General features: G+C 50.5%; 2 protein-coding genes across 4 annotated transcripts; one reads left to right on the top strand and one right to left on the bottom strand.

Annotated features, from left to right (window-relative positions):
* Positions 1-1,504: 1,504 nt before the first annotated feature.
* On the bottom strand, positions 1,505-13,099 carry FNDC8 (fibronectin type III domain containing 8). The gene is made up of 4 exons (XM_006045364.3): positions 12,813-13,099; positions 4,455-4,821; positions 2,220-2,456; positions 1,505-1,682 (listed from the first exon to the last, which is right to left on the bottom strand). Exons 1-4 carry the CDS (start codon positions 13,019-13,021, stop codon positions 1,530-1,532), a joined length of 966 nt encoding a protein of 321 aa, XP_006045426.1. The 5' UTR covers positions 13,022-13,099; the 3' UTR covers positions 1,505-1,529.
* A 1,420-nt stretch (positions 13,100-14,519) lies between these two features.
* Positions 14,520-25,899, top strand: RAD51D (RAD51 paralog D). 3 transcript variants are annotated; one of them, XM_044939549.2, is made up of 10 exons: positions 14,520-14,818; positions 15,012-15,073; positions 15,261-15,379; positions 19,729-19,810; positions 20,066-20,200; positions 20,715-20,810; positions 23,261-23,351; positions 23,477-23,628; positions 24,944-25,108; positions 25,273-25,899. In XM_044939549.2, the coding sequence occupies exons 1-10, from the start codon at positions 14,737-14,739 to the stop codon at positions 25,384-25,386; spliced, it is 1,098 nt and encodes a 365-aa protein (XP_044795484.2). In that variant the 5' UTR covers positions 14,520-14,736; the 3' UTR covers positions 25,387-25,899. The 3 variants fall into 3 exon arrangements, with proteins under 3 accessions (XP_044795484.2, XP_044795485.2, XP_006045430.4); XM_006045368.4 differs by having other exon boundaries at positions 14,522-14,818; positions 23,477-23,547; XM_044939550.2 differs by lacking the exon at positions 24,944-25,108 and having other exon boundaries at positions 23,477-23,547.
* The last annotated feature ends 1,090 nt before the right edge of the window (positions 25,900-26,989 follow it).

Raw genomic sequence — 26,989 nt, 5'->3', positions numbered from 1 at the left:
GGCCAGCCCTGCTGCTCTGGGGTGCTTTCCCTGACCTCATTCAGTGTCACTGGGCTCTCGGGGTTCAGAGAGGTGGTCCCAAGGGCTCCCCCTAATGAGCCGTGTGGTGGTGCAGGCTCAGGCAGAAGTGGGGATGGTGTGATGGGGAGGGTGGCTCTCTGCCCTCCAAAGACTCACAGGGTGAAGGGAACCCCCCCCAGGACATGCTCAGACCTTGGGCCGAGGTCTTGCCCCTACTCACTCTTCTTCCAGGACCAGGTGCCTCTACCCGGGTTGAATTCCAGCCATCCTTGTACAGAGCACTCGGGGCCACAGCCTTTTTTGACTTCTTGGTCGTCTTCACCCTCCCCCACCCACATCTGCGCTTTTACGATTTTGCACCTTGCCTGGCTCTGGTTCTCGGCTTCCACCTGCCTGGTCTCTGCAGTGGGACTGCGTGCAGGCTGAAGGGAGGCGACAGGCTCTGAGGTCCCACTCTGTGCCAGGCTCTCTGCTGCTGGGCTCTCACTTGAGCCTCACAGTGACCCTGTAGCCGTGCCTGGAAGGACCATGCCACGTCCCCAGGGCGGAGTACAGATGTGAAGAATCAAAGAGCCAAATAGGTTTCTAGCCTTCCTTAGTATTCTTTGGACACGTGATGAATGTAATTCACACAGGAGAGGAGGGGGATTCTGTCGTCAACAGCTTGGGAAATGCTGGCTAAAGCCAAGTAAAGCAGGTTTCTGTGCTGTTGCCAACCCCCCCCCCCCCCCAACCTTTTTTTTTTGGCCACGGCACAGCATGTGGGATCTAGTTCCCTGACCAGGGATTGAACCCTCACGCCTTGCATTGTAAGTGCAGCGTCTTAACCACTGGACCGCCGGGGAAGTTCCACATCCCCCTATCTTTGACAAGGAAATCCAGCCCCAGAAGCGTAAATGGTTTGTCTGAGCCGTCACATCCAGGAGGAGCTGAGGTGAAACAGAAGGGATTAAACCCTCCCCTCAGAGCTTGGGCACTTTGCCCCATGTCCCCCCAAGCTCAAGTCAGGTTGACTGTGCAGGCTGTCACTGCCTCTGTCCAGCATCACTGTTTTTCCTGGCGAGCACTGTAGTCTTTGGAGACCATCTCTTTCTCTCACGGGGAAAAGGTGATGGCATCTTATGACCCCGTGTCCCCCTGACCCACCTGGACTCTTGGTCCTGGCAGAAGCCAGAAGGGTGAGGGTCCGCGGCCCAGCTGAGGCCGTCAGTGGCACGAAGCAGAATCTCAGGGTGCTGGGTGACCTGCAGGTTTTAATGAGGGACCTGGACCAGCCCAGATCTGGGGAAGGAAGCCTAGCAGCTACGGGCAGTGGAGGCTGATCTGGCCTGGCCTGCAGAGGCTCCGGGCGAGTGGAGCTCCCATCTAACCTTGGCCCCAGGTCCGGGACCAGCAGGGTGGTCAGTGATTCCCTGGCTCGGGGCTGGTGGTATATCTCGTGGTTCTGACTGCTGAGGGCCCTGGGCCGAAGCTGAAGGTGGGTGAGGGGCTTCCTGGAACCCTCCCCCTTAGTAGGGAAAGAGGTGTTCCAGATCTTCGAGCCTGCGCATGTCCTCCAGCCCGAGGGACACGGTCTTCCGCTGGGGCTCCTTGCGCTGCACGGTAATCTGGATGGGGTTGTTCTCGGGGAAGCTGTTCAAGTCAGTGGCCACAGTTGCAAACTGAAAGAAAGAAAAGTCCTCAGAACCCCTTGGCAGAGCTGACCCTGGCCTCACCTCTTCCACACCGCCACCCCCTCATCTGTCTGTGAAATGTGGTCTCCGAGTGCCCTACCAGCCTACTCACTGACATCTGTTTCTCCCCGGTTGTGTGCTGTTTACAAGCTCAGCAGTGTCTACTCGGGCCTGCCCTGCCACCCCCAGGCTCTTCCCTGCTTTGTACCCTGTTAGCCTCTTTCCTCTTTTTTTCCCCACAGTGCCCTTGACTTCCCAACCCATCACAATCATTGATAACTAAGTTGAAGAATCCAGAAGCCACTGGCTTTGAGAGACACACATTAGGGATGAATGAACAGGTCAGTTTCCAGGGGGCCCCAAAGTGACTTACTCCTTAACCCTCTCCAAGGAGAACAGCCTGGAACTGAGGCTTATCTGCCCAGGGAGAGGGAAAGCCAGCAGGAGGAGAGGTCCTGGGGGTACAGGGGTGTTCCCAACCTCTAGGGTTCCTGACCCTCGGGCCCCTCTTCTCCCAGGGCTCACTTTGTAGGGCTTGCACCACATCCCCACCCCAGCGGTGTTAGCTGCACGGACGGTGAGGCAGTAACTCGTGTTCGGCTTCAGCTCCATCAGCTTGACGGTGGTGCCCAGGATTTTATTGAAGATCCAGGGGCGGTTCTTTGCCTTGGGCGTCTCGCTGCTGTTTTTCCTGACCACCTCCTGTAACAGGACCTGGTAGAAACTGACCTGCTGCTTGCCAGGGGCGTAGGTCCAGGAAATCTAGGAGGAGAGAACCCCCAAGGCTTCCTCAGACCTGGCCTGGCCTCCCCTTACCACCCCACCAGCCCCTCTGCAATGTGGGTCAGAAGACCCCAATCCCATCCCTGCTCCCGCTGGAGCTGAGGCAGGTGTGTCCGAGGGTGGTAGGCACACCCCACGTTAGATGAGGCCCCACCAGCCCAAAGCCTGAGCCATTCTCCCTGGGCAGCCGCACCAGCCTCAGGGGGTACCCTCAACTCCATATTCTATAGACTGTGTGTCCGTTGAAAGGGACCTTAGCAATCATCTCGTCCACCTCACTCATTGCAGATGAGGTTACCAGTTCAGAGAGAGGAAGCGTCCAGCCTGTGGCCACACAGCAATTAAGCGCCAGAGTCAAGGTTCAGACCAGTCGCTCCTGAGTCCACTTTGTACTACAGCCATGGCTGCCAAGCCAGACTAAGGATTGCAGAGGGCTTTTCTAACACTGCAGATTCCTGGCCCTGATGTCACTTGCCTTGTCTCCTGTTTCCGTTGTCTGCTCCATCTAGGCTAGTGGCTCTCAAGCTTTGGTGTGCATCAGAATACTCCAGAGGACTTGTTAAAACAAGGACTGCTGGCCCCTGTGCCCAGTTGGATTCAGCAGGCCCAATCAGGAGGGTGGGGAAAGCAAGGATTTAAATTTCTAACAAGTTGCCATATGATGCAGATGCTACTGGTGGTCTGGGGACCACACTTTGAGAAACACTGCGCTGGCCTATCCAACAATGGTCCTTCCAGATTTATCTTCCAAAGTAAGTGAAGTCACTCAGTCGTGACTCTTGGCGACCCCATGGACTGTAGCCCACCAGGCTCCTCCATCCATGGGATTTTCCAGGCAAGAGTACTGGAGTGGAGTGCCATTTCCTTCTCCAGGGGATCTTCCCGACTCAGGGATCGAACCCGGGTCTCCTGCATTGCAAGCAGACTCTTTACTGTTGGAGCCACCAGACGGTATTTTCCAATATGTAACTCATATCGCATCTCTCACCTGATACAAAACTTTGCACAGAGCTGGTCCTCTTTGCTTACTGAAAAATCCATACAGTAGCCTAACATTCGGAGAAGGCAATGGCACCCTACACCAGTACTCTTGCCTGGGAAATCCCATGGACGGAGGAGCCTGGTAGGCTGCAGTCCATGCGGTTACTAAGAGTCAGACACGACTGAGCAACTTCACTTTTACTTTTCACTTTCATGCATTGGAGAAGGAAATGGCAACCCACTCCAGTGTTCTTGCCTGAAGAATCCCAGGGACAGAGGAGCCTGATGGGCTGCTGTTTATGGGGTCGCACAGAGTCGGACACGACTGACGTGACTTAGCAGCAGCAGCAGCAGCCTAACATTACAGGGCCTCTGGAAAATGACCCCCGCCTACTGTTCCCTTCCTGTATCCAGAACAATGCTACTCAGCATGTGGTCTGTGGGCCATGGGCACCACCTGGGAATGTGTTAGCAATGCAGAGTCTCAGGCCCCATCCCAGACCTACTAAGTCAGAACCTCAAGGAATGAGGAATCTTCTTGGTAACATGACAATCAGATCTGCAGGTGCCGGAAAGTGTGAGCAACCCTGAATTAGGACGTGGATATTTTCTCCCACATGGGAGCCTTTGCTAGCATCAGCCCTGCACAGAATGCCTTTCCTCATCTCTAGAAGTTTAAGTCTGACCTCTGTGTCCCAGCTCAAATGTCACTGAATGCCACCAAAGCTTATTCCTGCAGCTGGAAGTAACGTTTCTTTCCCTCTGAATCCCCAGTGGCACTTGGTCTGAACTTTTCCTACAGCGCTGAACCTTCTCTAGCTTGTGCTGGAGTTCTTTACAGACACGCCCTCTCTCCTAACCCATGCACTAGAGCTCAGGATGCAGGCAGTAGGTATCCACACGCTCCCCAGTGAGCTCAGCTCAATGCCGGGCATGTGGGGATGGGGGAAGGGAGGGCATCAAGCCTTTGCCAGATGCACCTGGGGGGAAACGCACCACAGCTGTGGAGTCGCTGACCGTGTGTTCACAGATGAAGGGTGCCTCCGGCACATCCAAGACCACAGAGGACTCCGAGGGCGTTGAGGACGTATCTGTGTCCGCCTCAGGGTTGTCGAGGTCCAGAAGGCCCCGAGGGGCCATCTGGGACTTAGACTGGGGGCAGAGGGCCAGGTGCCCCTTCTCTGTGCTCTTGGCTATGGAGGAGAGGCTGAGTTTGTTCAGCTCGCCCTCCAGCATGCCCGCAAAGAAGCTGCTGTTGGGCTGGGTCACGGCCAACTTGATGGGATTCAACAAGGTGGATGACAAGGGGGAGATGCTGGTGTCATCGGAGCTGCATTCGGAATCCTCCACCGGCATGTGCTTCCTGGAGGGGGAGGGGAGAGGAGAGACAGATGGAGGCAGCTGCCCCAGGCCCTGCTGCCTGGAGGCTTCCAGCGGCAGGCAGGCCTTGGGCAGGACTTACCAGTGCCCTCAACTGCTTTTGAGCCACTCAGAACATTCTTGCTCTGCAGCAGTTCGTCACACTCACCGGGACACTCACTAGTGCAAAATGCACATTCCTGGTCCCTGGTCCCCAGCTGGGATGTCACTGGGATGGGAAGCTGCTAGAGCATCTTTTATAAGATCCTCAGATGATTCTGATGCAAGTGTTCTGAGAACCACATTTTTAGAAACACCACTAAAGCTCCAAGTCCTTCCTCCAAGGTAGGGTGCAAACACCCCAGGGAATGACCATAACGATCTACTGGGATATGGAAAAATATCTAAAAGTATCTAAAAGAAAAATTATAAGTTTTATTAAATATTTATTTACTGTTGTTTAATATGTAATTACTGCATTTATTTACTTAGATTTTTATGACAGTTATCAATATGTATTAATATACAGCATGTAAAATTAATGGGACAGATAAATATATATTTATTGGGGTGAATGCTCAAAAACTTTTCTTCCATTCTAATTTTTAAAAATTTTTTTTATTAAAAAAAATTGTTTGTTTATGTATTTTCGGCTGTGCTGGGTCTTCATTGCCGCGCGGGCTTTCTGCACTTGCAGAGAGCAGGGCCTACTCTCTAGTTGCGGTGCTCGGCTTCTCAATGCGGTGGCTTCTCTTGTTGCAGAGCACAGGATCTAGGGCACGCGGGCTTCAGTAGATGCAGCTCCTGGGCTCTACAGCACAGGCTCATTAACTGTGGTGCATGGGCCTAGCTGCTCCGTGCCATGTGGGATCTTCCAGGACCAGGGATTGAACCCATGTCTCCTACATTGGCAGGCAGATTCTTTACCACTAAGCCACCAGGGAAGTCCTCTAATTTTTTTTTTAAATTGTGAAGTATTTCAGACTCATTCAAGATATCAAGGATAATATGTTCATGGGGACGTAATGTACAAAGTGACACGACTTAGTGACTAAACCACCACCACCCAACCAATGCACAAGGTGGTGGCTATAATGAACAATATCGGATTGTACATTTGAAAGTTCCTAAGAGATTAGGTCTTAAAAGCTCTCACACACAAAAATTTGTAACTGCGTGGTGATGGATGTTAACTAAGCTTATTGGGGTAATGATTTCACAATACATACAATTATCAAATGATGTTGCATACTTTAAACTAATGCAATGTTAAATGTCAACTGTGTCTCAATAAAACTGGAAAAAATGATATTATATTAAGCTTCCATTTAGCTTCTATCCAACTCAGAACTAAAGCTGTCTCAGTGTAGCTAAAGCCCCCTGTGTACTCTGCTCCTCTACTATCCTCTCCCTCAGAGGCAGCCTGAGCAGTAAATTTAAAATTTTGTGTTTCTTATTCCCCATGTGTTTTTATAGGTTTGTTAGATATGTATTCTATTATTTTGCATAATTTAAATTTTATATAAATAAATGGTATCATTCAGTACATATTCATTTGCAGTTTGACGTTTTTTTACTTAAAACATTGTATTTTTAGATTAATCTGCTCTGGTTCAGTCATTTTAACTGTTATAGGGTGTTCTGTTACATGGATATTTGTATTGTTACCAATTCTTTGCTGTTACAAAGAAAAACCTTGCCCATGTTTCCCCACTCTTTAAAATTTTTTGCTGATGAAGTACAGGATCAAAAAAATTTAACTTTCAAATCTTTTTTTTTTCTTACCTTGAACTAAGGTAAGAAGGAGGGAACACAGCTCTACCCATCAACAGAAAATTGGATGAAAGGTTTACTGAGCATGGCCCTGCCCATCAGAACAAGACCCAGTATCTCCCTCAGTCAGTCTATCCCATCAGGAAGCTTTCATAAGCCTCTTATCCTTTTCCATCAGAGGGCAGACAGACTGAAAACCATTACAGAAAACAAACCAATCTAATCACATGGACCACAGCCTTGTCTAACTCAATGAAACTATGAGCCATGCCATGTAGGGCCATGGTGGAGAGTTCTGACAAAATGTGGTCCACTGGAGAAGGGAATGGCAAACCACTTCAGTATTCCTGCCTTGAGAACCCCATGAACAGTATGAAAAGGCAAAAAGATAGAACACTGAAAGATGAACTCCCCAGGTCGGTAGGTGCCCAATATGCTACTGGAGATCAGTGGAGAAACAATCCAGAGAGAATGAAAACGGAGCCAAAGCAAAAACAACACCCAGTTGTGGATGTGACTGGTGATGGAAGCAAGGTCCGATGCTGTAAAGAGCAATATTGCATAGGAACCTGGAATGTTAGGTCCATGAATCAAGGCAAATTGGAAGTGGTCAAACGAGATGGCAAGAGTGAACGTCAACATCTTAGGAATCAGTGAACTAAAATGGACTGGAATGGGTGAATGTAACTCAGATGACCATTATATCGACTACTGTGGGCAGGAATCCCTTAGAAGAAATGGAGTAGCCATCATGGTCAACAAAAGAGTTCGAAATGCAGTACTTGGATGCAGTCTCAAAAATGACAGAATGATTTCTGTTCATCTCCAAGGCAGACCATTCAATATCACAGTAATCCAATTCTATGCCCCGACCAGTAATGCTGAAGAAACTGAAGTTGAATGGTCCTGTGAAGACCTACAAGACCTTTTAGAACTAACACCCAAAAAAGATGTCCTTTTCATTATAGGGGACTGGAATGCAAAAGTAGGAAGTCAAGAAACACCTGGAGTAACAGGCAAATTTGGCCTTGGAGTACAGAATGAAGCAGGGCAAAGGCTAATAGAGTTCCACCAAGAGAACGCACTGGTCATAGCAAACACCCTCTTTGAACAACACAAGAGAAGACTCTACACATGGACATCACCAGATGGTCAACACCGAAATCAGATTGATTATATTCTTTGCAGCCAAAGACAGAGAAGCTCTATACAGTCAGCAAAAACAAGACTGGGAGCTGACTGCGGCTCAGATCATGAACTCCTTATTGCCACATTCAGACTTAAATTGAAGAAAGTAGGGAAAACCACTAGACCATTCAGGTATGACCTAAATCAAATCCCTAACGATTATACAGTGGAAGTGAGAAATAGATTTAAGGGACTAGATCTGATAGAGTGCCTGATGAACTATGGCCGGAGGTTCATGACATTGTACAGGAGACAGGGAGCAAGACCATCCCCAAGAAAAAGAAATGCAAAAAGGCAAAATGGCTGTCTGAAGAGGGCTTACAAATAGCTGTGAAAAGAAGAGAAGTGAAAAGCAAAGGAGAAAAGGAAAGATATACCCATTTGAATGCAGAGTTCCAAAGAATAGCAAGGAGAGATGAGAAAGCCTTCCTCAGTGATCAATGCAAAGAAATAGAGGAAAACAACAGAATGGGAAAGACTAGAGATCTCTTCAAGAAAATTAGAGATACCAAGGGAACATTTCATGCAAAGTTGGGATCAATAAAAGACAGAAATGGTATGGACCTAACAGAAGCAGAAGATATTAAGAAGAGATGGCAATAATACATAGAAGAACTGTACAAAAAAGATCTTCACGACCCAGATAATCATGATGGTGTGATCACTCACCTAGAGCCAGACATCTAGCTGGAATGTGAGGTCAAGTGGACCTTAGGAAGCATCACTACGAACAAAGCTAGTGGAGGTGATGGAATTTCAGTTGAGCTATTCCAAATCCTGAAAGATGATGCTGTGAAAGTGCTGCACTCAATATGTCAGCAAATTTGGAAAACTCAGCAGTGGCCACAGGACTGGAAAAGGTCAGCTTTCATTCCAATCCCAAAGAAAGGCAATGCCAAAGAATGCTCAAACTACCACACAACTGCACTCATCTCACACGCTAGTAAAGTGATGCTCAAAATTCTCCAAGCCAGGCCTCAGCAATACGTGAACTGTGAACTTCCAGATGTTCAAGCTGGTTTTAGAAAAGACAGAGGAACCAGAGATCAAATTACCAACATCTACTGGATCATCGAAAAAGCAAGAGAGTTCCAGAAAAACATCTATTTCTGCTTTACTGACTATGCCAAAGCTTTTGACTGTGTGGATCACAACATACTATGGAAAATTCTGAAAGAGATGGGAATACCAGACCACCTGACCTGCCTCTTGAGAAACCTATATGCAGGTCAGGAAGCAACAGTTAGAACTAGGCATGGAACAACAGACTGGTTCCAAATAGGAAAAGGAGTACGTCAGGCTGTATATTGTCACCCTGCTTATTTAACTTATATACAGAGTACATCATGCAAAATTCTGGGCTGGGACAAGCTGGAATCAAGACTGCCCGGAGGAATATCAATAACCTCAGATATGCAGATGACACCACCCTTATGGCAGAAAGGGAAGAAGAACTAAAGAGCCTCTTGATGAGGGTAAAAGAGGAGAGTGAAAAAGTTGGCTTAAAGCTCAACATTCAGAAAACAAAGATCATGGTGTCTGGTCCCATCATTTCATGACAAATAGATGAAGAAACAGTGGAAACAGTGGCTAACTTTATTTTTTGGGCTCCAAAATCACTGCAGATGGTGACTGAAGCCATGAAATAAAAAGACGCTTACTCCTTGGAAGAAAAGTTATGACCAACCTAGATAGCACATCGAAAAGCAGAGACATTACTTTGCCAGCAAAGGTCTGTCTAGTCAAGGCTATGGTTTTTCCAGTAGTCATGTATGGATGTTAGAGTTGGACTCTAAAGAAAGCTGAGCGCTGAAGAATTGATGCTTTTGAACTGTGGTATTGGAAAAGACTCTTGAGAGTCCCTGCAACTGCAAGGAGATCCAACCAGTCCATCCTAAAGGAGATCAGTCATGGGTGTTCATTGGAAGGACTGATGTTGAAGCTGAAACTCCAATACTTTGGCCACGTGATGCAAAGAGCTGACTTATTTGAAAAGACCCTGATGCTGGGAAAGATTGAAGGTGGAAGAAGGGGATGACAGAAGATGAGATGGTTGGATGGCATCACGGACTCAATGGACATGAGTTTGGGTAAACTCCGGGAGTTGGTAATGGACAGGGAGGCCTGCCTGGCATGCTGCAGTCCATGGGGTTGCAAAGAGTCGGACACAACTGAGCAACTGAACTGAACTGAACTGGAAGTAAGAAATACATATTTCTTTACCAGCTAGCACACACGTGTATGTAACCCCATGGGCTGTAGCCTGCCAGGATGCTCTCTCCATGGGATTCTCCAGGCAAGAATACTGGATTGGATCACCATGCCCTCTCCAGGGGATCTTCCCGATCCAGAGATTGAACCTGAGTCTCTTATGTCTTCTGAATTGGCAGGCAGGTTCTTTACCACTAGCGCCACCTGGGAAACCCCAGTATATGCACACACACACACACACACACACATATAACTAAAATGTTTCACAAACCAGTACTAACTGGTTTCCTAAACTTGTACTTACTCTGTGTGATGTACTCTGGAATTTAAATTCTATTTAGTTCATTTTTGTAATACTAGTCTCCATCAACTCGGATGAGTTCCTGACACATTCATAGGTCACAGCCCTCAGCTGGAAGAGCCCTGTCTAGAGAAAGCAGCCATAGGGCCTGTGGACACCAAGCACCTTGACTGAGGTCACCTTGGTAGTCGATGGCAGAGCTGGAACCAGAAGCCGGATCTCCCGGGCCCCATGCTACACAGCTCCTGTCTGCCCCTGGTGCTTTCTGGCTCCCCTTCCCTGCTTCCTTCCCCACCTCCCCCGGCTGCTTTAGCCAGATCCAGTGACCCACACATACCCCTAGATCCCTCACACCAGGTCAGCCTCCAGCTTCGAGGTTGATTGATCAAGGCCAAAGTTTTCCTCCCTGAGCCCCAGCCCCATCAGCCTCCTCCTGCGAAATCCTGATCAGCCCAAACCTCCTATGCTAGCCCTTGGTGGACACTTGAAATAGATGACTCTCCCTCCGAGGCCCTTTGTAGGTTGAAGAGTCTGGGTATGGATGTCAGTTATACTATAGATTGTCCTGTGCTATGTGCTAAGTTGCTTCAGTTGTGTCCAACGCTGTGACTCTAAGGACTATAGCCCACCAGGCTCCTTTCCCCATAGGATTCTCTGGTCAAGAATACTGGAGTGGGTTGCCATGTCCTTCTTGAGGGATCTTCCCAACCCAGAGATTGAACACAAATCTTAATGTCTTGTGCATTAGCAAGTGGGTTCTTTACCACTGGTGCCACTTGGGAAGTCCATAAACTGTCCTTCAGTTCAGCTCAGTTCAGTTGCTCAGTCGTGTCCGACTGTTTGCGACCCCATGAATCGCAGCACGCCAGGCCTCCCTGTCCATCACCAACTCCCGGAGTTCACTCAAACTCACGTCCATCGAGTCGGTGATGCCATCCAGCCATCTCATCCTCTGTCGTCCCCTCCTGCCCACAATTCCTCCCAGCATCAGAGTCTTTTCCAATGAGTCAACTCTTAGGAATCTCTATATTACTTTTTAAATTTTTTTTTAATTATTTATTTGGCAGCACCAGGTCTTAGTTGCAGCATGTGGGGTCTTTAATTGCAGCTTGCAGACTCTTATTGTGGCATGTGGGATCTAGTTTCCCAGCCAGGGATCACACCCGGGCCCCTCTGCATTGGGAGTATGGAGTCTTAGCTACTGGAACACCCGGGAAGCCCCAAGGAATCTCTATTGAAGATTTACTTGTTGGAAACACCAGTGCTGAAGGGGCAGCCAGGCACTGGGCTATATGCTGGAGAAAAACTCCTTGTGATCGTCACAGCAGCCCTGCTGGATGCTGTTGGTCTCGTTTTACACATGGGGGACCAAGGGTCCCAGATCTTAATGAACTTGTCTATGGTCATATATCTAAGTGGTAGAACTTGGATTAAAACTTGGTTCCCAGTCTAAGACTTTCTCACACCAGGAAGTTTCTCACCTGCATCCGCCACTTTAGCCATACCTGTTTACTGACAGGTACCTAAGGGAGTGGCCACTGTATCCCCTTTCACGTCATTAGGACCAGCTACATAATTAGTGGGGTCCCTTCTTCAGAAATTATTAAGACCTTCAAAACAGTAACATCCAACCATTAAACTAAGCAGGGTCCTTCCAAGTGTCAGGCTGTGTTTAATTGCACAGGTCACATACCTGTGAAACTTCCCAACAGACAGTTCCCTCAGCCCACGTCAACCCACCCCCTCTGTCCCTCCACTGGCTAACTCCTTCCCTTCCTCTGAGAGTCACCTCCTCCACGAAACCTCCCTTAACTTCAGCCGCTCCCAAACTATACTAAATTCCCTCTGTTTCCTCCAGTTGTCCCTGTCACAGCACAGACCATGCTGTAATAGCCTCAATTCTTGTCTGACAGCCCCCCACCCCCAACCACCACACACACACACACACACACACACACACACACACACACACACCCCAGGCTGGGAACTCCTTGAAGGTAGAGACTGCTTTCCAGCTCTGCATTCCCAGAACTTAACCTTGGACCAGGTACCTTGTAGGTGCCCAAAGAGTTTTGTGAAATGAAGTGAAGGAAACCCGTGATCACTGAGGAGGAACACAGACCTCAGTCTGAAGGCAGGCAGGCTCCTGGGGGCTGGGGGGAGGACATAACCAGGCAGGTGAAGGCACCATAGGGAGGATGAGCAAAGGAACCATGGCGAGAGGAGAGGGGCTTCATGGTGAAGACCAAAGAGGATGACGAGCACCGCCAACCCATCTCCAGCTAATCCCAGAAGGCTTCCCGGAGCTGGAGGCCGGCATGCCTCCAAGAACTGATTTGGGGTCAGGAATCCATAGGCAACCTGCTTACGTGCTCTTCACTGGGAGTCTCGACTGTGATAAGTCAAGGAAGAGGCACCTCTTCAACACCCTCTTCCCCGCGCCCCACTCCCCCTCTCCCCAACTCCTCCGCCCATCCAGCTCTGGCCTTAGAAAGCAGAAAAGGACCAGACTCATGTCTTACGGTAGATTGATGGCATCCTCCTCTAAGAAGTTCACCAAACTGCCCCTTGAGGAAAGTGGGAGGCCTTTGGTCGTGACGGTCCTGTTCATTGACTTGGGGTTTGGAAAGGGCTTCGACATTTGATCAAGTGCATTCAAGACATTGAGGGTTTCCTTCTTCAGCATGGCCTCCTCCCCATCTCCCACTTTGTAGAATGTCTCTGATGCCATTGAGTTTGTTTGGGACCGCAGCCGGCACCATGCAGGACAACCAAGCTGACAGGAAGCAGAGAGAAACTGGAGGCAGCAGACACAGGCTTAGTTGCGGTGGGATGGGGGTGCGATGAGCTGACTTCATAATTATCACAGAGTGTAACAATTAGGGGCTACCCTCCCCCCTGACCGGGGGCTGCTGCAGCCCAGGGCCAACATCAGGAGCGGGCAGAGCCCCAGAATAGTTGACGACACTGCTTGGGCTAAGGCTCTGTGGTTACAGCGGCCCTGCTCTTCTCTGAAGATCTCAAAATGCTCACCACCTGTGCCCTTCCGATCTGCCCTGGGAAGGAGGAGGTGGATGGTGAGACTGGCACCTGGGCGTGGAGGGAGGCAGGCAGTACTGGATGGACTGGATCCCTGGGAGTGGGACACCTCGCCTATAGAATTCTGAGATTTCATATCCGGACACTGGAGGCAGTGTGGGCACAGGGAAAGCTGGGATGGCTCATGGGGTTCAGAGCGCCCACACACCCAGGTTTTACTGCTGGAATTCTAAATTCTGTCCCACCTCCACTTCAAGTGTCTTCAGATATTGAGTGACCATGGTGGGTGGTGCAGAGGCATCCAGAAATGGGCCAGAGGCTGCTTCTGTTCCCAGGGAAACCATGTCACAGGGAGGAAAACACACACGACTTTGTGGGGTGAGGAGCCCGGCAGCTGTTAAAACAGCAATGGTTTGCACCTGGGTGGGTGCAGAAGCTCTCAGTCCAGCTCTGCCCACAGCTTCATAGGCTGTGAAGCCTTTGACAAAGGATTTCACCTCCGAGCCTCGTTTTGCTCATCTGTAAAACAGGGATAAACATAGCACCTACCTCACTAGATGGAGAAAGAGATGGCAACCCACTCCAGTATTCTTGCCTGGAGAATCCCATGGACAGAAGAGCCCAGCGGGCTCGCAAGTCCATGGGGTCGCAAGAGTCGGACCCGACTTAGCGACTACACCACCACCACCACCACCTTACTAGACTGTGCGGAGCTAATCTTGTAAAGTTTTCTTACTTTCAGAGAATGAGGTCCAGCCAAGGACGTTTAAAATTCGTGTGTTTTTCTATACACTCGGGGGTTTTATCGTTGTATACGTAAAAATTATTTTATTTGGAAACTAGAGAAGCAGATGCCCTCTCTGTGCTCTGCTGCTTTTTAGCAGCCATCATAATCTCGGTAATTATCTGATTTATTTGATTTACTCTTTACTGCCTTCCTTCGCTAACAGGTAGGTCCCTGGGCGTAGAGATGGTCGATCTGATCGAACGTTCTGGCCCAGCGTTCAGAACCGAAAGCTGCACCGGGTGGGCGTGGCCCAGGAGAAGGAGGAGGCGCACGCGGGCGCCGAGCCTCCGAGCCGGGCGCGTTGACCTCTGCGCTCGGAGCCTGGCTCCGTGTAGCCCTAGCTGTCTCCGCCCCGACCGCCCGGCCCGCGCGTCCGCGCCGCGGCCGGCAGGTGGCGCCGCAGGCCGGGTCCTGGCGCCTGGAAGCCGGAAGCGGCGGCGCGGCCGGGGCGGGCTGGCCCTTGGGCGCCCGAGCTCCCGAAGGGTCAGCCTTCTCTGCGCGGTCGCTGCCTCCCGCATTCCTCGCCAGTCCAGAAAAGGGCGCCGGGAGTGAGGTGGGGGACGACTGGAGAGGGCCCCGCGGATGCTCCCAGGACGAGTGGCCCCAGGCCCCCAGGGAACATGGGCGTGCTCCGGGCGGGACTGTGCCCGGGCCTCACCCAGGACATGGTCCAGCTCTTGCAGAGCCGCGGAATCAAGACAGGTGACCGCGGGCGCGCGCCACACACGGGCACACGCCCCTGGGAGGGTAGGAACCCCCCCCACCCCACCCCCAGTGTGCCCGGCACCGCGCCGTGTCCCACGGCTCCGCCAGTACGCCCGGGCGCGGGAAAGTCAAGTGCGGGACGTCCCGGGCCTCCCTCCCTGCCCATCAACCCCACGTGTTTCGTTTACAGTGGTGGACCTGGTTTCTGCAGACCTGGAGGAGGTCGCCCAGAAATGTGGCCTGTCTTACAAGGTGAGCTGATCGTCTCCACGCTCCACACCTGGGTGTCTCTAAATGCCCATCCCCGAGCAGAGGGGTTCCTAAAGATTGATAACAGCGGCGTCGGAGACCCTGGGAGGCCCCCTCCTTCGACGGGTCGTTGCCGAACACTTTTGGGCTGCTGCAGTCCGGATCCTGAGCTGCCCCGCCCCTTCCGCAGGCCCTGGTCGCCCTGAGACGGGTGCTGCTGGCTCAGTTCTCAGCTTTCCCCTTCAATGGCGCTGATCTCTACGAGGAACTGAAGACCTCCACGGCCATCCTGTCCACCGGCATTGGGAGGTTTGTGTGTGTACGCGCGGGACAAAGTCAGAGGCAGGGCCACCTGACTGCCTCTCGCTGGGCAGATGCTGGAGTCTGGAGCCAGCAGGCTCTTTGAGACAGTGCTGAGGATGGCCAGGACTTCTGAGTTTTCTTACCCCGTAAGAACATTTCTCATAACTCCTAACTTTTGGGGGATGCAGAATTATTAGGGTGGGGGGAACCTGTCCTGCGTGTTTAGTAGGTCGTTCGGCAGCTTCCCTGGCCTCTGCCTGCTAGATGCCAGTAGCACCTCCCTTCTCCCCTTGTCTGATAGTCAAAAATATCTCCAGCTATGACCCCTGGGTGGGTTGGGGGCAAAATCTAGGCTGATTGAGAACCACAGAAACACAAGATGTCAGTATTTCATTATTATTCATCAAATCAGAGCAACTCTTCTCTGGCCCTACCTCCCTGTCCACTTAAGGATGGATGAGGCAAGAGAGTGCGGCAGGACTAGGTTAAGTACCAGCCATTGACACGTAGTAGGTTATACAATGGAGCACCGAAAAATTGATGTCTTCAAACTATGGTGCTGGAGAAGACTCCTGAAAGTCCCGTGGACAGCAAGGAGATCAAACCAGTCAATCTTAAGGGAAATCAACCCTGAATACTCATTGGAGGGACCGATGCTGAAGCTGAAAGTCCTGTATTTTGGTCATCTGATGCAAACACTTGACTCATTGGAAAAGTCCTTGATTCTGGGAAAGGTTGAGGGCAGAAGGAAAAGAGGGCATCAGAGGATGGGATAATTGGATGACATCACTGATGCAATGAACATGAACTTGGGCAAACTTCTGGAGATGGTGAAGGACAGGAAGGCCTGGCATGCTGCAGTCTATGGGGTCGCAAAGAGTCGGACACAACTGGACAACCGAACAACAACAAGGTTATACAATAGGTTGTATAATCTCTTCGTGATCCTGTGAGTTCATGATTATTAACCCCACTTGAGTTTAGCACAAGGGGAGCCAGGGGCAGTGGTGGGGCTCCAGCCCCGGGGTACTTGTTCCTGAACGTGGTTCATTCCTTGTACACTGCAGCAGGAGGGGGTGAGAGTAGTTTCCTTCTGCCGTGTTTGGAGAGAGAAAGAGTTGGAAGAAAACAGGTGGCTTCTGGCCAAGGGAGTCTGACCTCTTCCCTGGCCTGTTTGTGTGGAATTTGATAAAGAACTCTGCCACCACAAAGGTCTTTGGATCGGTTTGGCCCTCGCTGTTTCCATAACACGCTCTCTTGGCGGGGTTCACACAGCACAGTGCTTGCTTTCCCTGGGTTGAGGGCTCAGGTCTGTCATCCTGAGCCCTCACAGCACTGGCCAGTGTCAAGCAGGGGTACCGGAGATGGGTATGGGTGAGGCCCCCGCACTTAAGGACCGTGGGGTCCACTGGGTAGAGAAGAGCAGGTGGACATGAGAGAGGTGTGAGCATGTGTGCAAGCAGCTAAGGGGGGGGGGGGTGATTAACAGGAAGCAGGCCTGGCCTTTGGGAGCTTATAAAACCAGCATATACAGAGAGAGCGGTCAGGTGGCAAACTGGCAGGATGGCAGCCACCGTGGGCCACTGCAGAGGAGCTCAGAGAGGTTCAGGACCACTCTGTGCAGTGAGGATGGTTGGGCCTTTGAGTGCTCATCAGGAAGCAGGCTCTGTCACTCTAGGTACATTATTTCATTTATCTTCTTATCTTCACTTTATCTTATCTTCTTCATTTATCCATCTGCTTCCCCAATGGCTCAGTGGGTGAAGAATCTTCCTGCAGTGCAAGAGACACAGGAGATGCAGGTTCAATCCCTGGGTCAGGAAGAGCTCCTGGAGAAGAAAATGGCAACCCACTCCAGTATTCTTGCCTGGAAAATCCCACGGACAGAGGAGCCTGGTGGGCTGCAGTCCATGGGGTCACAAAGAGGCGGACACGACTGAGGGCTACCACTTTGACAACTACAGTGAGCCCGCTGCGATGAAAATCACCATCCTGGGGCCTCGCTGGCAGTCCACTGGTTAAGACCTCACCTTCCAGTGCAGGGGGCGCAGGTTCAATCCCTGGATGGGGAGCTAAGATCACACATGCCTTGTGGCCAAAGAAACCGAAACATAAAGCAGAAGCAACATTGTAGCAAATTCAGTAGAGACTTTAAAAATGGTTCATTCACATCAAAAAATCTTTAAAAAGAAATGAAAGCCATCATCCTGTAGATAGGGAAACTGGGACTCAGGTTAAGAGACTTGCTCAAGATGCCCCAGCTAGGGATTTCCCAGGTGGTCCACTGGTTAGGACTCCTGTGCTTCCACTACGGTTTGATCCCTGGTTCGGAAACTAAGATCCCACAAGCGGGGTGGCACAGCCAAAGGGGAAAAAAAAAAAGATCCTGCAGTGAGTAAGTGGCAGACCAGGCCCTTGAGGTCACACCTGTCACACTGTTACGCCTAAGAACTCAGCTCTAAGGTGTCTGCCCTGCTGCTCCCTCCAGGCAGGAGGCTGTGTCGTGAAAGTAGAGTTACAGGCACGGGTGGAGGTGGGCGGGGCGGATGGGGCTGGGGAGGCTGGCAGGAGAGGCCCAGGAGGATACAGCAGGGGAGGGTGTTGTGAGCAGATCTGGGGCGGGCGAGAGCAGGAGGCATATTGAAGAAATGCTGTAAGCCTTCCTGCTGAGGGGATACAAAAGTGTCGAATCAAAGATGACACCTAGGTTTCTAGCCTTTGTCACAGTGGTCTTTGGACACCTGATGGGTATTAACTCTGACACGTGAGGGGAGGGGAGTTCTGTAGTCAACAGCTCTCGAAATGCTGGTTAACCCAAATGAAGCAGGTTTCTCTGTTTTTTTTTTATCGGCCTATTTTTTTTTTTTTTTGGTCACGCCACTTAGCATGTGGGATCTTAGTTCCCTAACCAAGGATTGAACCTGAGCTTCCTGCCTTGGAAACAAGGGGTCTTAACCACTGGGCCACCAGGGAAGTCCCTCTGCTGTAGGTCTTCTCACGGCCTGTCGTGCTGGGGGCATCTTTACAAGTGGGAGAGCAGGCAGTGACCTTGGAAGCAGCTATATTGACCGGGGAAGAAGGGTGGTTCCTTGAAGGCCAGAGCTGTGTCTTGTTCATCTCTGCTTCCCCCTTGTTTTTAGAAAAAGGCCTTTAGGAAATGTGAGACATTCAGGCGATGTTTGAATGAGTGACTGAAAGAATGAACGAAAGCCAATTTGGGGGGAAGGTGGAGGATAAATTCCAGACAGCACTTGTGTTCAAAACAGGGTTAGGCTCACTTGTACTTCTGTTCCATAAGGCAGGTGGTGGTGGCGGTGGGGGGTCTGTCCATGTCAAGGTGGATTTGGGAATTCTTTATGGAGATCCTCATGGCCAGGAATGCGATTGATTCTTGATTGTAGAGACCAGACCTGTGGTTTAGCCCAGGCTGCTCATTAGAATCATTTGGGAAGCTTAAGAAATATTCATGCTTGGGTCTCTTTAGAAATTCTTTGTTTTTTGGCCACGCCATGTGAGGTCTTAGTTCCCTGACCAGATATTGAACCTGTGCCCCCTGCATTGGGAGCACAGAGTCTCGACCACTGGACCTCCAGGGAAGTCAACATTCTTGAAATAACATGATAATAATGGAGAACAGATTAAGCAGTTGCCAGGGGCTGGCTAGGGATTTAGGGGTGAATGTGGTTGTAAAAGGGTGGCACAGGGAGCCCTGCAGAGATGGAAATGCTCTGTCTTGATTGCAGCGGTTCCATAAACCCACATGTGGGATGAAACGGCAGAGGGCTGTGCACACGGACACACGTGGAAGGAATGGAGCTGCCGCTCTGTGGACGGCACCAGTGTTGTTCTTCGCTGTTGCACTAAGATGTAGAACAAAACGTCTTAGAGTAAAAGATACTTCCGTTAGTGAACACCAGCTGAAGGGTACACGGGACCTCACTACATTTTTTTTTTTTTTTTTTTGGCAACTTCCTGTGAATCTATAATTATTTCAGAGTTTTAAAACGTGACACATTATGGGCAGTGCTATTGAGGAAACCTAGAAGGGGCTGCGATGGAGACTGAGAGGAGAACCATTGAATGGGGCAGCGAAGAGACCTCTGCAGCGAAGTGATTACCCAGAGGTGATCTTTAAGGCGAGAGTGAAAGGATGAGGGGCCAGAGGGGGAGCACTCGGCCATGCCGGCTTTCCCCAAAGGAGTCTCCACGAGGAGGAGCCTCCTGGCCAGAGATGTCAGAAGGTCTCTGGACAGAACAATGCTTGGAAGGAATGTTTTGCTGTTCCTCCTCCCCTCCTATGCTCCCTCCCCTCCAGTCCCTTCGGTTGATGCTCTTCCCTCCTCTTCTGCCATCAGCCTGGACAAACTGCTAGATGCTGGTCTCTACACCGGAGAAGTGACTGAAATTGTAGGCGCCCCGGGTAGCGGCAAAACCCAGGTACACCTGCAGCCAGCAGCCAGGAGGAGGGTTGGGGGAGGTGGATGCATAGTCCTGGATCTCTGGGGAAGCTTCTGCCAGCATCCTGTGATTTCAGAGCTTAGAAGAGAGAAGACCAGTGGTAAGGAGGGGGACTTGAACTCGTGTCTTGGGGCCCATTTGCACCTCTGGGATCTGGATGAGATTTGGTGGGGGTATCCCATTCTGGGCCCTTTTTGGGGGCTCAGATTCACCCAATGGCCTGTCTCTACTCAGGTATGTCTTTGTGTGGCAGCACACGTGGCCCATGGCCTGCAGCAGAACGTCCTCTACATTGATTCCAATGGAGGGCTCACGGCCTCCCGCATTCTCCAGCTGCTTCAGGCCAGGACCCCGGACGAGGAGGAGCAGGTAAAGGGCAGGAAGGTTGACTTCCTTGGAGGTTCTGACATAAGACCCCATTATCTAATACGGCAAGAATTTGGACCATTTGGGTGATAGTCATTTCTGGCTTTGAAACTTGCTGTTCCACCAATGCTTCCTGTATTGTAAAGCCTCCCCTTTATGACGTCATCCCAGTTGGATGCTACCCACAAGGATCCTTCCTAGAAACCCAACCCCTGGCATCCCCTCATTCAGGGCAGACACACGCCCAGCCTCTGTGTTTCTCCCCCATATCTTGCCCAGGGCAGGCACACTGGTCACTGCCGCTCCTTCTCACAGAGCTCTGACTTGGCTCTGCAGCTCAGCACCCAGGCAGCCAGCGTGTTGTGAACCGGCCCAGCAGACAAAGCCCACTGCCATCTGTACCTGAGTCCTTGTGTTTAAGTGCCTCTTCTCTCTCAACCTCAAAATCCCTCTTCATCTTGCGCGACCCCCGGCTCCCCTTCTCCAAGGCCCTCCCTTCTCTCTCCTGTCCCTTCAGGCAGGAGCTCTCCAGAGGATCCAGGTGGTACGTGCGTTTGACATCTTCCAGATGCTGGACGTGCTGCAGGACCTGCGAGGCACTGTGTCCCAGCAGGTGAGCCTGACCTTCTGCCTTCCTTGCTCCCCGCAGCTCACCTGTGCTGTCTGCGTGTGGGCAGGTGTGCAATCTGATGACTCTAGCTGTGCCCGCCATTCCCAGGATGGGATTTCTGGATGCTTAATTCTTTCCTTCCTCAATTCTTTGCCTTCTCGTTCACATGCCCATCTTTCCCACTAAAGAGTAAGCCCCTTCCTTGAGTGCAAGGATCAGTCCTGTTCATCTCTACATTCCAACTGGGTCCATTCAGCTGCAAATTAATAGCGTCTATCTGACAGACACTTGAACCTTGAGGACATTTAATTATCTCACGTAAGTCTGGAGGTTGGCACACCCATAATATCAGGGCTCTAGGTTGGTGTGCCTGATTCTCTGGCTCTTCCCCCTCATGATTGCAGAGTGGCTGTCATGGCTCCGAGCAGCATGTCTTCACACATCCACATCCAGGGCAGTGATAGATGCCTCTTTTCTGTACCTTTCTCTGGAACCTACCATTACACTTCCCAGTGCCCTTTACACCTAACTGGCAAAAACTGAGTTATGTTTTTTTTTATGTCCTAGTCCAGAGGTTGGGCGCACCTTCCCTGATGTCAGATTTTCTGCCCAGTGCTTGAACACATTCAGAGTCCTGTTGACAAGGGAGAGAGGTTAGGAATGGCATTTGCGTTGGTACCCTGATATACCTGATGGGTGCTTGGATAGGATATGGTGCATGATATTTATACCTTTACATTTGGGAGAAGCCTTAGAGAGACTAGTTTAATTTATCTTAAACTTTACCTCTCACCCCAAAGCATATCATGTTCCCGTGGGCATACCTAGGGTTGTATGTAACATAAATCGTTTTAACAAACTTTAGACCATATAATGGTTGAACGAATACTTGGCATAGGAATCATAGCAGGTTATGCCTCCCCATGTGTTGAGACATGAAGTAGTCCTGACCTAATCCAGCCCTCTTGTTGGGATCAAGCAAAGGGAGGGCCAAGACATTCAGTGAGCTGCCCACAGTCACCGCATATTTAGGATAAGAACAAAGCTTAGGGACTTCCCTGGTGGTCCAGTGGTTAAGACTCTGCATTCCATTGCAAGGGGCACAAGTTTGATCCCAGGTTGGGGAACTAAGATCCCACATACCTCACGGCCAAAAAAAATTTTATTTTTTTTTTACATTAAGAGCAAAGCTTATAACCCAAAACTCTCAACTGCCAGGTCAAAAGACTTTTTTTTTTTTTTTAAACTGTAGCACTGTTAGATGATATGTATGCTATTATTGCATAACAAGTTACGGCCAACTATGACTTAAAACAACATGTATTTATTATTTTAATTTCTGTAGGTCAGAAGTCTGGGCACAATTTGGCCTGGTCCTCTGCTTAGGGTCTCATTAGGTTGTGATTAAGGTGGTAGGTGGGCTGTGCTCTTATCTGTAGGCTCAGCTGGGGAAGAACCACTTAGAAGTTCATTCAGGTCGTTGGCAGAATTCATTTCCTAGAGGTTTCAGCTTCTTGCTGGCAGCTGGTTGTTGGCAGAAGCTGTCTTCAAGTCCTCAAAGCTGCCCACTATTCCTGCCATGCGGTGCTTTCCATAGGCAGTTCACGGCAAGGCCGCTTGCTCCTGCAAGACAGCATACGTGTGAGAGCAAAATGCAACAGGTTGTCCTGTGTAACAATGTGATCATGGGCTGGCAGTGCATTCTGTTTGACATATAATGAAGCCTAATCAAAAGAGTGACATCTGGGGCTCCCCTGGTCCAGTGGTTAAGACTTTGCCTTCAGATACAGGGGGTACGGGTTTAATCCCTGATCGAGGAGCTGAGATCTCAATGCCTCGGGGCCAAAAAACTAAAACATAAACCAGAAGCAATATTGTAAGAAACTCAATGAAGAGTTTAAAAAGGGTTGACGTCAAAAAAGTCTTTTAAAAAACAGAAAAGAAAAAATTTTCTGATCAGGGACCATAGGATCTGAGCAGGGATTTCTCAAATGTAATTAGAGTATCTGATATCCTGAGATTTAAATTCTCTCGGTACATCCAAGTCTTCAGTGAAAGTGCAAGTAAAAGTCACTCAATCGTGTCTGACTCTTTGCAACACCATGGGCTATACAGTCAGTGGAATTCTCCAGGCCAGAATACTAGAGTAGGGTAGCCTTTCCCTTCTCCAGGGGATCTTCCCAACCCAGGGATCAAACCCAGGTCTCCCGCACTGCAGGTGGATTCTTTACCAGCTGAGCCACAAGGGAAGCCCAAGTCTTCAGGATAATCTGTTATACATACACATGAGGGTGGGGGGAAAAGGCATTGCTCGAGTTCCATCATGGAGGGGCAGCTATATTTGGTGTGGGAGAGCTTATTTCCTACCAGTAGAGGAGCAGGTTTGTCTGGTAATGGGTGCCCCCTGGAGGCCAACTGGTTGGTGGCACCTGCTTCCCATCACTCCCCCCAAGGTCAGCAGTTCTTCCGGGACTCTGAAGGTGGTGATTGTGGACTCGGTCGCGGCGGTGGTCGCCCCACTTCTGGGAGGTCAGCAGAGGGAAGGTGAGTGGTGTGGCAGAGCGCAGGGTGGAGGGTCGTGATCTTGCCTGCCGGCTCTGGAGTCCCGTCTTCGGCCAGCCTGGTCCCTGCTGCCCCGCTGCCCACCCTCTTGGCTTTTTCTCCTCCAGGCTTGGCCTTGATGATGCAGCTGGCCCGAGAGCTGAAGACCTTGGCCCGGGACCTCAGTGTGGCCGTGCTGGTGAGGAAGTGGGCTTGGCCAGCCATGCTAGCCTTCTCTCTGGTCCCTGGACTTCACCAAGTGGGGAGGTGTTCTTTCCAGGTGCTCTTTATTTCCTTAAAACAGCAGCTTCTGAACTCTCAGAGTGACCCTTTGGGAAAGGGTCATAGCCCAACTTCTTTGGGTCATCTAGAGTGCCAGACTGTGAGGGGATCAGACACATAAATAGCCAGGGGATCAGGCAATGTTATTTTTAACACTTTAAAAAAGTTAATTATTTGGCTGTACTGGGACTTAGTTGGCAGCATGCAGAATCTTTAGTTGCGGCATGCTGGATCTAGTTCCGCAACCAGGGATTGAGCCTGAGCCCCCTGCATTGGGAGTGCACAGTTTTAGCCACTGAACCACGAGGGAAGCCCAGGGACAGTCTTGTTTTTCTTTTTACTTTCTTTAAGTCAGGTTTATTGAGGTGTAATTCACACAGAGTAACTTCTCTTTGTTTGAGGTTTGATAACAGTCGTATCTGGCGAGATCAAGATACAGAATATTTCAATCACCCCAGAAAGATTCCCCCAGCCCCAAACAACCACTGATTTGGTTTCTGTCCCTTTCTATGAAGCTCTTGCCTTTTCCAGAGCTTCATAGAAAGGGATCTTTTTTGCTTTTAGAGTAACTTTTTCTGCTTATGGAGTAATTTTTTGAAAGTCTTCATGCTTCTCATAGACGAAAGTAAAAAATAGTTAAATATAAGTGTCCAGTTTGTAATCAATCTCCACATCCACAGAGACCATATTAGTTTTTTTTAATATACCTTCATTGAATCTTTTCTCTGCCTATATACATATACTTTTAATCAACTTTCCAACTAAACTGTAATCTTGTGTTTTCTTTATTTTTTAAAAAAGGACACCCTTTCTTGAATCTTTTAATAGATTCTTTAAGAATGCCACTTTCAGCGGCTGCATATTTGGGGTGGGGGGCTGCGCTGGGTCTTTGTTGCTGGGCAGGGCTTTTTCTAGTCGTGGCGAGTGGGGGCTACTCTTCGATGCATCGTGCAGGCTTCTCTGCGTGGCTTCTCTTATTGTGGAGCACGGGCTCTCGGGCACAGGCTCAGTAGTTGTGATGCAGGCATTAGTTGCCCCGCATCATTTGGAATCTTTCCGGAGCAGGAATCAAACCCATGCCTTGACCACTGACCACCAGGGAAGTCCCGGCATCGTGGTTTAGTGGCAAGAGCTCTGTGCAAGTCAGGAGCCCAGGGTTCTGACTCCAGACTGGTGATAAGTGATGGAGCCTTGGGGAAGTCGTTTCCTTGTACCTGGCCTCAGCTTTCCCGTCTGTAAAATGAAGCCATAGGAGCAAATGTCCTCTGTACCAGCATTATAGGTCTATAAGCCTTTGAGTCTTTCTGCCGCAGGTGACCAATCACATGACCCGAGACAGGGACAGCGGGCAGCTGAAACCTGCCCTGGGACGCTCCTGGAGCTTTGTGCCCAGCACCCGGCTTCTCCTGGACAACACCCAAGGCTCAGGATCTCTGGGCAGCCGGCGTGTGGCGTGTCTAACCAAATCCCCCCGTCTGGTGAGCCAGCCCCAGGGGAAAGCCAGGAATCCAGGCCCTTGAGGGTGGCTTCTGTGCCTGCAGATGTCTGTGAATTCCTCAAGGCTGAGACCCTGCAGCCAAAGAAGCTACCCACGTGGGCTGCTCAGCTCAAACACTCACGCTTCCCTCCTGTCTTCTTCCAGCCAACAGGTTGCCAGGAGACGGTGGACTTGGGGAGCTTGGGGGCCCCAGCGTTCCAGGGAGATCACAAAGGACATTGGGAGCAGAGCCCAGTGTTCCAGGGAGATCACACGTGATGGTGCTGTTGATGGGGGAAGGGACAGGCTGCAAGGCCCCCAACTCACTGGCATGGTAATGCCTGCTGCTCGCTGCCGGCAGCCCCTGGGGCGCTAGAGACGCGCTCTCGCTGGGAAGCCATCTCAGCCCTCAGCTCCTCTCTCCAGAAACACAGTGCTACTGGCAAGAGAGGATGCTGTTGTGGAAGGACCCAGAAATTCATGCTGGTACCCGGTTTTCTTCCCTCGTTTCTACCACGTGTGTTTCCAGCGGGAGCCAGGTTCATGGACTTGGGCATCTCTGAAGAGGCACTCTGGAGCCTGGACGGATTAACCCTGTACATCACCCTCCTACCCTCCATCCTGACACAGTGACTGAGCTTGAGGCCTCTGGCTTGCCTTTGTTTCCCTTCTTTTTTTTTCCCTCTGCCTCTGTTTTTCCATCTGTAAGATGGGGCTCCTTTCCCCCTAACTCTGTCTTTGACTTACTGGGTGGAAGTAACCTTGTAAATGCAACCCGTGTTGTGTGCTCAATTGTGTCTGACTCTTTGCGACCCCATGGACTGTAGCCCACCAGGCTCCTCCGTCCGTGGAATTTTCCAGGCAAGAATATTGGAGCGGGCTGCCATTTCCTCCTCCAGGGGATCTTCCCAACCCAGAAATCGAACCTGTGTCTCTTGGCGTCTCTTGCGTTGGCAGGTGGATTCTTTACCACTAGTGCCAAAACTCTTCCTTATCTAGATCCTGCTCTTAAAAACATATTAATGCAAAAGAAATTCACTGAGCTGCAGAGCCATCTGTTTTCCCCCAGACAGTGGCTTTTCAGCTTCCCCGAGTGAGGACCCAGAGAACCCCTGTTCCTCTTTCCCTCGTCGATTTGGTTTCAGACACCTGCATGTCTCACCGTGACCAGGTGAGGCTGGGAGCTCACTGCAGTCCCAGGGATATAATCTAACAGGAAGGGAAGATGTGACCTGGCCCCGGTGAATCCAGCCGCCTGTTTAACGTGCATGGTGCCCTGTGGGGCCCCTCCACGGTACAGAGTAAGCCGAGGTGCTGAGCCATGGCCTTGCCCATAAACAGGGGAGAATTTGCACAGTCAATAGAGCCAGCTGGGAAAATTGATGCTGGCGTAAATAATACACGGCAAATCTAGTCCTTTATGCAGAAATTCATTGCCGGTGGCTCCAAGATGCAATGTAATTACCCCTCTCTTCCTGCCAGCTGTACCACAGTGTATGAAATAGTCCCCCCACCCCCGCCCCACCCCGGTCTGTTACGGGTGCTGTGACCATTTCTCTGCGAGCTGTAGCCCCGGCTGGGTGGAGGGGAGGACAGCAGGGAAGGGGAGATCAAAGGCAGAACATGATCAGGATTGTTTACCGACCACAATTTTTTTTAAAGGAAGGTTGCCTTTCTCAGTTTGAGAGCCTGTTGTGTAGTTAATTAGTTGTGTCTTGGCTGCAGGAAGCGGGGTCAGAGTTAGAGGCAGAAGATATAACATTTACAGATGATGAGCACAGGAGGGATAAAAGGAAGAGGTCTGGAGGACTGGAGCAAGGGGCAACCCCCGAGGGTATCTGCTTGAGTGAGGACAGGCTTGGTGAGCCAAGACTGGAGGAAC

Source organism: Bubalus bubalis, chromosome 3 (assembly GCF_019923935.1).
Source record: "Bubalus bubalis isolate 160015118507 breed Murrah chromosome 3, NDDB_SH_1, whole genome shotgun sequence".
In the NCBI taxonomy this organism is placed as follows: Eukaryota; Metazoa; Chordata; class Mammalia; order Artiodactyla; family Bovidae; genus Bubalus; species Bubalus bubalis.
This window is presented reverse-complemented; position numbering and strand designations above follow the sequence as displayed.

Excerpts from the sequence above, each read along its gene's own strand:
- FNDC8 (XM_006045364.3), bottom strand. The coding sequence starts at position 13,021 with ATGGCATCAGAGACATTCTACAAAGTGGGAGATGGGGAGGAGGCCATG. Across the intron at positions 4,822-12,812 it reads GAGGATGCCATCAATCTACC|GAAGCACATGCCGGTGGAGG; the intron begins GTAAGACATGAG and ends CTCCCCCTCCAG. Across the intron at positions 2,457-4,454 it reads TCAGCGACTCCACAGCTGTG|ATTTCCTGGACCTACGCCCC; the intron begins GTGCGTTTCCCC and ends CTCTCCTCCTAG.
- RAD51D (XM_044939549.2), top strand. The coding sequence starts at position 14,737 with ATGGGCGTGCTCCGGGCGGGACTGTGCCCGGGCCTCACCCAGGACATG. Across the intron at positions 15,380-19,728 it reads CTGTCCACCGGCATTGGGAG|CCTGGACAAACTGCTAGATG; the intron begins GTTTGTGTGTGT and ends TTCTGCCATCAG. Across the intron at positions 20,811-23,260 it reads GAGGCACTGTGTCCCAGCAG|GTCAGCAGTTCTTCCGGGAC; the intron begins GTGAGCCTGACC and ends ACTCCCCCCAAG.